The 13,132-nt window shown below is 44.0% G+C and overlaps 1 protein-coding gene across 2 annotated transcripts in view; it reads right to left on the bottom strand.

Moving 5' to 3' along the window:
- Positions 1-10,749, bottom strand: part of LOC116977628 (phosphodiesterase 4D interacting protein) — a 375,033-nt gene extending 364,284 nt beyond the window's left edge. For both annotated transcript variants that reach the window (XM_033028241.1, XM_033028242.1), the window contains exon 1: positions 10,519-10,749. In XM_033028241.1, coding sequence (XP_032884132.1) covers positions 10,519-10,643 — 125 coding nt within the window. In that variant the 5' untranslated portion in view covers positions 10,644-10,749. The remainder of the gene's footprint in view (positions 1-10,518) is intronic.
- Positions 10,750-13,132: the final 2,383 nt, after the last annotated feature.

Below are 13,132 nucleotides of genomic sequence, written 5' to 3'. Positions count from 1 at the left end.
CAACATAGTGTTCACTAACTGTATTACCAACGAGAGGCAATTTCTTCAACTGCACCAGTAAATAAAAAAAAGTAACCCAAATCAAAAAAGTTACTCAAATTTTCTTGAGATATCATCAGTATCAGAACATAAGATTGCTTTGTGCATTTTGGTTCAAGAGAACGGGGGTTGGAGTCAATTCCACAGAACATCCTAGTAATTAGAATGAGAGTCAGTTACATTGAGTCCGATGGAGATTTACCTTTCACAATTGGAATGAAAATGTAACCACATGTGGACTGCCATGATGATATAGTTTTGATATGGCATGTGCTAAAATACCAAGACTAGTCTGTGAGTGAGGAGGGAGGGAGGGTGGGGGAGGTTTAGTTTAGAGATACGGCGTGGAAACAGGCCCTTCAGCCCATCAAGTCCACGCTGACCAACGATCACCAGTGCATTAGTTCAATGTTATCCCAGTTTAGCATCCAATACAGCAGGGAAAATTTACAGAAGTCAATAAACCTAAAAACCTGCATGCCTTTGGAAGGTGGGAGGAAACCGGAGTAACTGGAGAAAACCCACACGGTCACAGGGAGAACGTACGGACTCCATACCAACATCACGGGTAGTCAGGATTAAATCAGAATCGCTGGCAATGTAAGACTGAGGCCCTGCGCCATTGCGCTGCCCCACACGGTGGAGGGCTGGGATCAATGAAAGTGCAGGGAATTATTTCCATATATTCCTATACCATATTACACACAGTCTAACTACTACAAAAAGACAAGATACAGAAAATCAATGGGGGATGACAAAGTTAAAATCCTTATAAACGCTTCCTATTTATCAATGGTATAGAAAATCCCTCCTTGAAGGCATCAACTCAGAAAGGCTTAGCTGTGGAGATTATAGGGATGGTTTTTCACCGGTATTGTTAACTTGATTTAATCAGGTAAGAGCACAAGCACTGATCCCTATGTCCTATGTTAGGGAATGGTTTAAAATCATACAGAATTTCAAAGTATGTTTCAATGAACTGGAAAGCATATTGAACAATAACAGGATTGCTCAAAATCAATGTTGCCCACAGCTGAATTGTCTGACAATACTCACTTGGCTAATGGGATATATGAAATCTTATCTTGGTAATAGTACCTCCAGGAAGGAAGGAAGCCCAGAAGCTGCTTAATTGGCCACCATTTTTGAATTATTTATCTCCCTGGGCACATTTTCTCTTATACCGCTTAGTACCTACCATAAATGAATGAATCTTCAGCCGATTTGTTGATTTCTCAGTTATTGCGTCAAAAAACAATTATGATGCTTTTCATTCATCTTTCAATTGTGACCAAGGAGAAAGGAAATCCTCTAATCATAAAAAATATATATTTTCTTTCCTTGGAAGGATGCAATTCCAACCCTTTTCCCTGTTTAATGCATTATCTGTAAATATGGGAATATTTGTGATGATATGCAACTGATTGCTATGCATATTTTGATTGCTGTCTCATGAAATGTTAAAATTGTAAAATACTGCTTTCACTTGCGAGATCAATTTTTAAATCAAAATAATTTGTTGTGACAACTCATCCCTCTTATTTATGGATTACAGATTAAAGATTATTAAAAAGAGAATGTACATATATTACAGGTAGATAAAAATGCTGGCGAAACTCAGCGGGTGAGGCAGCATCTATGGAGCGAAGGAATAGATGACGTTTCGGGTCGAGACCCTTCTTCAGACTGATGTGGGGGTGGTGAGGGCGGGAAGAAGAAAGGAAGAGGCGGAGACAGTGGGCTGCAGGAGAGCTGGGAAGAGGAGGGGGAAAGAGGGAGAAAGCAAGGACTACCTGAAATTGGAGAAGTCAATGTTCATACCGCTGGGGTGTAAACTACTCAAGCGAAATACGAGGTGCTGCTCCTCCAATTTATGGTGGGACTCACTCTGGCCACGGAGGAGGCCCAGAAAGGTCGGATTCGGAATGGGAGGGGGAGTTGAAGTGCTGAGCCACCGGGAGATCAGGTTGGTTGTTGCGAACTGAGCGAAGGTGTTGGGCGAAGCGATCGCCAAGTCTACGCTTGGTCTCACCGATATAGAGCAGCTGACACCTAGAGCAGCGGATGCAATAGATGAGGTTGGAGGAGATGCAGGTGAACCTCTGCCACACATGAAAAGGCTGCTTAAGTCCTTGGATGGAGTCGAGGGGGGAGGTAAAGTGACAAGTGTAGCATTTCTTGCGGTTGCAAGGGAATGTACCAGGGGAGGGGGTGGGAAGCGACGAATTGACCAGGGAGTTACGGAGTGAGCGGTCTCTGCGGAAAACCGAAAAGGGAGGAGATGGGAAGATGTGGCCAGTGGTGGGATCCCGTTGGAGGTGGCAAGAATGTTGGAGGATTATCTGTTGTATCTGGCGGCTGATAAGGTGGAAGGTGAGGACAAGGGGGACTCTGCCCTTGGGGGGGATGGGGAGTGAGAGCAGAGTTACAGGATATAGAAGAGACCCTTGTGGGAGCCTCACCTATAGTCGAAAAGGGGAACCCCCGTTCCCTAAAGAATGAGGACGTCTCCGATGCCCTGGTTTGGAACACCTCATCCTGGGTGCAGGTGCGGTGTAGATGGAGGAATTGGGAGTAGGGGATGGAGTCCTTACAGGAAGCAGGGTGGGAAGAAGTGTAGTCCAGATAGCCATGGGAGTCAGTGGGTTTGTAGTAGATGTCGGTCATTAGTCTGTTACCTGCGATGGAGATAGTGAGGTCTAGAAACAGTAGGGAGATGTCGGAAATGGTCCAGGTGAATTTCAGTACTGGATGGAAGTTAGTGATGAAATGGATGAAGTCAGTGAGTTCTGACCCAATGTAGGAGGTAGCATCAATGCAGTCGTCGATGTAGCTTAGGTAGAGTTCGGGGATAGGGCCACGGTACGACTCGAACAAGGATTGTTCAACGTACCCTATAAAGAGGCAGGCATAGCTTGGGCCCATGCGCGTGTCCATAGCTACGCCTTGGATTTGGAGGAAATGGGAGGAGTCAAACGAAAAGTTATTGAGGGTAAGGACCAACTCTGCTAGGCGGAGGAGAAGTATCAGTAGACGGAGATTGGTTGGTTCTGCGGTCGAGGAAGAAATGGAGAGCTTTAAGACCCTCCTGGTGGGGGGTGGAGGTGTAGAGTGACTGGGCAAAAATGTTGAAGATGACAGAATGGAGGCCTAGAAAATGGAGGTCATGGAGGAGACGAAGAGCATGTGAGGTGTCTTGGACATAGGTAGGGGGGGGGGGGGGGGATAGGATGGAGTTGAGGTATGTGGAAATAAGTACGGTGGGACACGAACAAGCAGAAACAATGGGTCTGCCAGGAGAGTCAGGTATGCGGATTTTGGAGAGAAGGTAAAATCGGGCCGTGCAGGGCTGGGGAACCATGAGGTTGGAGGCTTGGGATGGCAGGGAGCCGGAAGTGATGAAGCCAATGATAGTGTTTGAGATAATGGCCTGGTGCTCGTCTGTGGGGTCATGGTCCAAGGATAAGTAGGAGGAGGTGTCTGAGAGTTGGTGCCTGGCCTCAGACTTGTAGGGATCAGCGCGCAAGACCATCACGGCACCTCCCTTGTCGGCAGGTTTGATCACCAAATCTGGGTTGTTGCAGAGTGAGTGAGGGCTGTATGTTCAGGGGGGGAAGAGGTTAGAGTGAGAATGGGGAGTGGAGAAGTTGAGGCGGTTGATGTCCCTCCAGCAGTTTAAAATAAAAAGATCTAAAGCAGGTAGATGGCCATGAGGGGGAGTCCAAGAGGAGGGAGTCCATTTGGAGACGGGACACGCAGTCATTACTAGGGGGTGAGGACTCCTTCCCTTGGATGTGGAGGCGACGAAAGAAGAGCTCCACATCGTGGCTGACACGGAACTCATTGAGGTGGGGACGGAGAGGAACAAAGGTGAGGCCTCAGCTGAGGACAGACTGTTCTGTATCAGAGAGGAGGTGAGGGGGGGGATGGTGAACACACGGCAAGGATGGGGTTTGGGGCTGGAGGAAGGCAGGTGAGTGGATGGAGGTCAAGGCGATGTCTGGTAGGGGGGTGGTGGGTGGTCAGGGAGGAGGGAGGTATGAGGACTGTAGTGTGGGTGGGGAGGAGCTGGGGTCACATGGTTTGAGGGGGAAGGGGAAGACCCAGTGGAACGAACACTGAGGTTCCCTGTGTTAGGGGGGGAGCACTAGGACCCAACACAGTCAGACCTCATGGTGTAAGACTCTGCAGCGTGGAGACTTCAGGCCTGGTGCTGAGCCCAGGACTCAGGTAAGGCGATGGCTGCGGCCTGCTGGCGGGCGGTGGAGTGGCGAGGGTCGGTAGAGTCAATGGTGGAGGCCCGCGTGGAGTGGAGTCTGGGTCAACGGGCGAAACGTAGGAAGTCCTGGTCAGCGGATGGCCGGTGAGACGGCAAGGATCGGCAGTCCCGGTGAGACGGCAAGGATCGCCGTTGTCGGTGAGGCGGCGCAGGTCGGTACTCCCGGTGAGGCAGCGAGGTTCAACCCAAAACGTCACCTATTCCTTCGCTCCATAGATGCTGCCTCACCCGCTGAGTTTCTCCAGCATTTTTATCTACTTTGGATTTGTCCAGCATCTGCAGTTCCTTCTTAAACATTTTGTACATATATTACACGACACTTTACATCTTATATGCCAAATGTGCTGACATATATTTTTAATAGAATTTATTTTCAGATCTGAGTCACAGAAACAGGCCCTTATTGCCCATGCCGACAAGATGCCGACCGAGTCCCACCTGCCTTCATTTGCCTATTATCCCTCTAAACCTTTCCTATCCATTTACCTGTCGAAATGTCAATGAAACCTTGTATAGTCCCTGCTACAAATACCTCCTCTGGCAGCTCGTCCATATACCCATCACACTCTGTGTGGATAAAGTTGCCCCTCAGGTTCCAATTAAATCTTTTCCCCTCACCTTAATTACTATTAAAGATCAAAGCAGATTTAGCAATGTCGTCCCAACTACTCTAATTATTGCAAATTATGTAAGTAATTTGTGTAACAATGTAAATTGACATGTTTAATGTCAAGCCTTACAATAATACTCCCTCCATCATTTTTATTAATAAAGTACACAAGATAATGCCTATTTAGAAATGTATGACACAAAGTGCTGGGGTAATTCAGCAAGCCAGGCAGCATCTCTGGAGAATGTGGATCAGTGACACTCCAGATCAGGACCCTTCTTCAGACTGATTGTGTTGGGGGGGGGGGGGATTGGCGGATTGATACAGGTGAGAGGCTGATAGGCTGATGGGCAAATCGTTGGACAAAGGCCAGTTACAAAAGGTGGGAGATAAGGATAGAAGTGCGACTGAACCCAGAGGAAGGAATGCGGGTGGAAAGGGAGGGGCAAGGGGGATATTTGTACATCCAGGTGGGGCACAAGGAAGAGGGGAGGGGGAAAAGAGCAGGAGAAGAAGGGGTTGTTTGTCGGTTAGGTACGTAAATAGTTAATTGATAATAAGTTTCATACTGTTAGATTGTAAGCTACTTAAATGGAATAGGAGCTGCTGTTCCTCCAGTTTGCATGTGGCTTCACTCAGGCAATGGAGTCCCAGGACAGAAAGGTCAGTATGAGAATGGGAAGGGGAATTATAATGGTTAACAACCAGGAGATCTAGCTGGCCTTGGAGGACAGAATTCAAGTGCTTGGCGAAACGGTTGTGGAGTCTACCATTGGTGTTGCTGATGTAAGGGAGACCGCAATGGGAACATCAAATGCAGCAGATGACGTTAGAGGAGGTGCGCGTGAGCCAGTCTCACCTGGAAGGCCTTCTGGGCTCCCTGCATGTATGTGAGGGAGGAGGCACGGGGGCAGGTGTTACATCTCCAGCTATTGCAGAGGAGAGTGTCTGGAGAAGGGGTGGTGTGTGGGAAACGATGAGTGGACCAAGGAGTTATGGGGGTAGTGGTCTCTGTGGAAGGTGTTAAGGGGTGGGGCCGGGAAGATGTGACTCATGGTGGGATCATGTTCAAGGTGGCGAAAATGTCAAAGAATCTACTATAAGTCTACTACAAACATACCTTCGCCCACAGTTGTCTGGACTATAACTCCTGCCACCCTGTCTCTTGCAAAGACACTATCCCCAACACACAATTTCTCCATCTGCTTCGCATGTTCTCCCAAGATAAGTTTTTCCATTCTAGGATATTCAAGATGTCGTCTATCATTAGTAAATTTGTCCCCTGCTGTCATAGGCGGATCACTCACCTGCATCTCCTCTGTTTAGTTTAGTTTGGAGATGCAGCACGGAAACAGGCCCTTCGGCCCACCGAGTCCGCACCAACCAGCGATTCCCGCACGTTAACACTATCCTACACACACTAGGGATAATTTACACTTACACCAAGCCAATTTGCCTACATTGCTGTATGTCTTTAGAATGTGGGAGGAAATCGAAGATCTCAGAGAAAACCCACGCGGTCACGGGGAGAACGTGCAAACTTAGTACAGACAGCACCAGTAGTCGGGATCGAACCCGGATCTCCAGTATTGCAAGCGCTGTAAGGCAGCAACTCTACCGCTATGCCACCGTGCTTCCCTCTGTGTCCCATAGTACTGCTCATCCTCACCCTCTTCCCCGATGCAATAAGGATAGAGTTCCCCTGGTCCTCACCTTCACTCCACCAGCCTCTGCATCCAGCATATCATCCTCCAACATTTTCATCACCTCCAACACATACCCACCAAATAAATATTTTATGTTATACAAAATCTTCTATTATGTTACCCACAAGGAGAAACTCTGTGAGCATCCAGGCTCAAAACAATGCAGTAAGGGACAGCATCAGTTTAAATAGAAAGACATACACAAATGCAAAGAAAATTGGAAATCCTCCAGGCACAATTAAATGTATATACTTAATCAACAAAATATATTAAATAAGTATAAGAGGTGCATAAAGAGAACATCAAAATAATACTTGCTAGCAATATTCATTATTTTGGAAATACATTCATAAAATAGTAAATGAGAACACGGGCCCATCAGAGATGGATGCACTTAAAATAGTTAATGCAGATTGTATGCAAATAAAATACTTTGGAAATGAACAAAATAACATTGGTAAAAGGGAAACTGAATAAAAATTAACAACCAATACCCCTCAGAATAAAGTTCACCCCAATCCCTGACACTGTCTGATTGATCGTACTGATTGATAGTACTACAGAACAGTACTGGGCTGTCAGGTTGTAAACATATAACAATGACTTAAATCAAGCAAAACAGAACTGCATTTCCTAATTTGCAGACAGCACCATGTCATAATCATAATAGTACTTTATTAGCCAAGTATGTTTTGCAACATACAAGGAATTTGTCAGGAATAAGTTCAATGGTTAGAGACCAAAATATATAGAGAGATGCAGAAAGGTTAAGTAAATGAATGAAACCATGCCAGATGGAGGTCAATCTCTTAAAAATGTGGGGCAATCCATTTTTGATCTGGGGAAGATAAAAATCTGATAAAGGTCAATTAAAACATTTTCTTCATGGGGAAAGATTCAAAACTGGAGAAACCATGCGATGTATGCATCCCAGTACATAAATCACTTGGGTATAGATATAAAAATCCAAGTCTAATAAAAAATAAGCATGAAAGCTAATATTCAAACATGAAAGCTCTCCATTAAAAAATGATGTTTCATTTAAAATAACAGTTGATGCGAAGTCTTTGATCTGAAACGTTAACTTTGCTTGGCTCTCCTGACCCACTGAGTATTGCCATTATTCACTGTTTTTACTCAAGAAACATGGTTTTGAAGAGACTACAATGATGATTCTTCCCCTAAGTGACAGCTGACCATAGAGTGCTAAATTATAAGATTGAATAAACGTACCAGGAACTCCCACATATTCAGAATTATAAAAAGTTTTTTGATAGAGACAAGACGTTTGGATTCATAATAGATAAGGTTGCAAGGATAATTGCAGTGGATGGATACAAGAAAAAACTTTGCAAAGCTACTAAGAAACTGAATTTCAAAGGCGTGGAGTTGAACAAAAATATTTTTTAAACTGGTTCGGGGAAAGATGTAGAGAGTAGGAATGACTGGCAGATTCTCACAGTGTTTACCTCTGAGTAGCTCAGATCTCCAGGGCTGTGTTGTGTGAGTGTGGTTCTATTCACACTGCCTATTAGTCATTTGGGGGGGAAAGCTAGAATGAGTTATGTCAAATATGCAGCTGAAACTCAAATGGCAAAAAACTGTGAAAGATAGAGTTAGATGAATAAAGGACAGATTTTAAACTGCAGAAATAATTATTTTAAAAAATATCCCTAGCATCATGTTTTCAGAAAGCTAGCTTTGTTATATAACGAATACTTCTGCATTTTATCTTTATTTCTTGCATTGTTGCCAAATTATTGATTTCTATGAGCAACTGTACACTGAGTAGGGATTTAGTTTCATATGACATTAAAAGCAGCATGGAAATGACTAACAAATTCTGTTGATGTGGATTAGAAACGCCATTGCGTACTGATTGTGTTGAATATCCCATTTTTTCAATAAAACCTCTGTCATTCTATTAATTTCAATAGAAATGAAAACTGATTGGTGTCTAAAATAGATACACAATCTAAAATGCTAGATTTATGCTGTATTAGCAAATTAAGGGGGTGGAAGATTGCAACCTTCACGTGGTCCGCCCTGTTTTGACTAATGCAATCAACCCGGCGTGCCATACGCAAGAAGAAGAAGAAGCAAATTAAAAATCAACCATAATTTTTCCTTGGCTGGAACTTCCAACCAGGAAATATTCAAAAAAAAACTTGTGGAAATGCATTCAAAAAGTTTTTTTTTAACTTTGAAATGAATATGATACAAATAGGTTCTTTCTAAAGACTATTTAAGGGTGAAGTATGTGGAATATTATTTCAAATTCTTCTTGAATCATTAAGCCATTTTCGGATTGAGTTACTTTATGGCTCCTTTATATCAAAAAAACAAAGAAAGCATAAAGTATCCTAAACATATTCAAGTTAAAGCAGCGTATCTTTTTAATGAGAACAAAATATCTTTTATGCATTGCATCCATATTTCTGCAACTGTTACATTCAGTGTCCTCGTTATATTTTATGTAGATAACTAGGAGAGAATTAGTATTAACTAAGGACAAAATCAATGGTAATGTCAGTCGCTTAAGTGATTAATCAGAGGAAGAGATTCAGCAAAATAGCCTAACTTATGGATGAAATATTATCATTGCACTCATACCAAGATGCTTCTGCAAGTAGCAAGTTTGTTTGTCTTCCATTATAATTAGATTCATAAAATGAAGATAAATTATGTGGGACAATGGTCTTAACTACTGCAGGGACATTTTAAAGCACAAGCCAAATCAAATCAATCCAGCAAATTGCACTCAGCTGAACCAACCAATCCACATCAAATACAAAATCAACACCAGAGCAAACATGTTTGTCACTGGTCTAAAGTATCCAGTAGAGTCAAAGGTTGAGAAGAACAGCTGTTATATTACAACTAATGTTACATTAGTGTTAAAATCCAGATTACTATTCCCATGATGTCAAAATTATGGCCATTTCCCGACATCTTCTTGCCTTTCCTCCTTTAGCCATGGTTTATACTCATCTCCCTTCCCCTTTTCAACCTTGGGAGTGTGACATAGAACCTTGGCTATAACATAGAAATAGTTTTTTCATCTAGGTTTCTGAGTAAATTGTACACACACATCCAAGCAATATATTATGGTATATTATATAACACCTTTGTGTATTTATAGTCTTGATTTCTTCTATAAAATTACATCTGGAAATTAAAACCGACACTTGTTCTGCCCTGTGCTTTGGTCCTTGAGAATGTATGAACTGGGTAAACTAAAGGAAAAAAATCTCTGCAGGGAGTGCTCCTCCAGATTTTCTTCCTGGTATAAAACACCATTCCAACCTTTCAGGGAGGTGTCACTTTTCCTTCATGAGGTTTGATTATTACTCTCCAAAGGGCAGTTATACTAAATATTACTTATTGAAGTAGCGTACCAACTATTTCAAATGTTCAACTTTGAAATGACCTTTAATACATTCCATTATAAATTAATCAATTATGATTCCCTCCAGCGCTTTCATGAAATTCTGAGGAACGAAGGCATATGTAGCCTTAGATGTACAAACTGACAGAGTTGCATGGGGAAATTGTACCGTGCATGTACTTATTGTGGGGGGGGGTTTTGAATGCCCGGAGGCTTTTGGACACAGGGTAATCAAAAGCAAGACTATTATGAGACAAGCTTCCGCATGCAACCTCCCAGAAAGAGAGAAAGGGGCAAATTCTACCACAGGAATGAACAGCCAGGGACTGCAGCAAAGCCCTTGGATCGCTGCCGAAATCACAATCTGGAAACTGGAACCACACGAAACATGGTCATCATTCCATTGACTATCAATCGCCGGAGGCTGGATGGAGGCAACGTTCAAACCGACTTCTCCGCTGTTGCGTTGTTGTTTTTCTTATAGAAACGTGCTTACCTTTCCACGCTGCGTTTCCAAGTTTCATCCTCTTTCCAAGCCCAATCCATTCCCCGGGCTGTCAGCGTGGAATATGTTCTTGCGGCATCCGGAGAACGGAGGTGTGTTAATCCATCTGGTACCATTGGTGGAGGATAGGGTGGGGAATAGGCATGGCTGGGCGCTGGTGGAGGAGCTGGGGGCACGGGTTGTGTGTGTGAGAGTGTGTGCAGATGTCATGAGCGAGGCGCGCGCACGTGCGGGCGGGCGCGGGCGCTCCCCGGGCTTCGTTCTGTCCGCCCCATGGTCACAGCTGTCTGCGCGCCCCCGCAAGCTGCTGGCAGGTGGGCAATGAAACACCCTCACTCTCCGCCTGCCTTAAAGATCAGCCCACCACTCACCAAAACTCAGGGATACCTGGCCATCAGTAACTAAGACGCAACATAACAATCAGAATATATATATTCCAGAATATAGTCCAGCTTTAGTCCAGTTTGCAAACAAGTTAATTTATTTACATAGTCCCTTGAAATATACCATAGCTGTGAACATTTGAAATAGTTAGTATACTACCTCAATAAGTAACACTTTTATTATTTTGTACAATTGCTCTTTAAGGAGTAATAATCAAGCCCCGTGAGGGAGAAGTGAGATCTCTGTGAAAGGTTGGAATGGTGTGTTATACCAGGAAGAAAATCTGGAGCGGGACTTTTGCTGTAGAGAAGTGTTGAAAGGGAAGGGTCTCGACCCGAACCCTATCCTTGTTCTCCAGACAGTTCTCCGCCCTTGTGCTGCCTGTCCCACCGAGTAACTCCAGCACCTTGTGTGCTTTTCTGTAGCTACGAAATTCCTTTAGTCATGTCAGACAGTGTTTTATTGTGCCCATACGGCGTACCAACACCTCTAATGTTAAGAAATAGTTTTTTCACAGTTTTAACGTGTTGATTTTATACATTTTTGTTATTTCTTAAATTAGAAGTTGATTGGTCACAAAATCATAACAAAGGAGAGGGGTATATTGATGAAAATATTGACACATTTAGATTAAATTTTAATTGATACTAGACTAAGTGGGACCCGTTGGGTCCCAGCATCTCGCGGGAGGGCTGGTCCCCCAATGCAATATTCCACCCCTCCACCAATTCCAATATTGGTGGCCAGTGGGGGGCGGGGAGGTCATTCTGGAGCGCTAGTATGGATGATGTGGGCTGAAGGGACTAGTATGGACATTGTGGGCCAAATGGATTCTTGGGCTGGCGGCTCAGTCACTCAAGCCTGTTGTGCTGACAGCTCACTCATTCACGGCTGGCAGTTCACTCACGGCTATTCCTTGAAATTCCATTTCAAGCAGGGTGCAAGGCCACCAAATTCAAGTGCAGTTTCATACCATTTCAAGCAGTGTGCAAGGCCACTAAAGACAGCGAGTCGTGACCTCTCCCTCCTCCATCTTGCAGAGACTGAGCCACGTCCACACTTCTGGGTTTTATAGTCCCTCCGCCCCTCCCACCAGAAGGGGCGTGGCCTTCATGGCGTGATTGACTGGAGAGAGAATCTCAATTTTTTTAACACTAATAACTCTTTTATTTTTCATCGGTGGGAAAAATCCTCGGCACCTGATGAGCAGAGGGCCGAAAATCACAGCCGTACCTGGTAGTGTTTTTTCTAAAATCAACATAAAGCACAAACAGGAAGTGGTCAAGATTAGACTTTTAATTATATAGAAGGCAAAGCAACTTTAATTAGGCAAGGCAACTTTAATTAGGCACGGCAACTTAAATTAGGCAAGGCAACTTTAATTAGGTAACAGCTTAAGCATTTCCAAACCAAAGGCAACACAGCTTTAGCATTTCCAAATCAAAGGCAACACAGCTTTAGCATTTCCAAACCACATTGAGGGCACTGACAGGTCAGTAAAACCACTCACAGTTTAGTAGACATGTGTTCAGTGTTATTCACAGCTCAGACTGAGAGACGTGACCCTCTTGCTCCCCCATCTTGCAGAGACTGACTGAGGCACTCAACACATCCGGGTTTAATAGTCCCTCCGGAAGGGGTGTGGCCTTCAGGAGAGAGAATCTCAACATTTTTAAAACACTAATAACTCTTTTATTTTTCATCAATGGGAAAAATCCTCTTGTCCTGCGCAGCAGAGGGGGACTCTGAGTAAGATGACCAAAAATCACAGCTGCAAGTGGCAGCGTTTTTTCTAAAATCAATATTCAGAACAACAGGAAGTGGTCAAGATCAGACATTTAGTAAAATAGATTGTCTCCTTTTCACCTCTAGGCTTTGTCACATGCTCTACCTGCAACCAATTTTTTTTTTTTTAATCACTTGGATCCACCTAGCACTTGCCAGGCTTTGGCCTGCCTCCAACTCTCTTTTCCAGCTTTCTCCCCCCCCCCCCCCCATTCCCATCAGTTTGAAGAAAGATCCCAATACCAAAGTCCATTCCCTTCACAGATGCAGCCTGACCCACTTAGTCCCTCCAGCCTTTTGTGTTTTGCTCAAGATTGCATCAGAGGATCCCGACCTCTACACTACATAACCCTCATAATAAAGACCAACATTCCATCATTACTAACCACTTGCTGCAATGTGCAAGCCACGCCTTCGTGTTTCATGCCGTTAGACC

The sequence above is a fragment of the Amblyraja radiata genome, chromosome 10, assembly GCF_010909765.2.
Source record: "Amblyraja radiata isolate CabotCenter1 chromosome 10, sAmbRad1.1.pri, whole genome shotgun sequence".
Taxonomy (NCBI): Eukaryota; Metazoa; Chordata; class Chondrichthyes; order Rajiformes; family Rajidae; genus Amblyraja; species Amblyraja radiata.
This window is presented reverse-complemented; position numbering and strand designations above follow the sequence as displayed.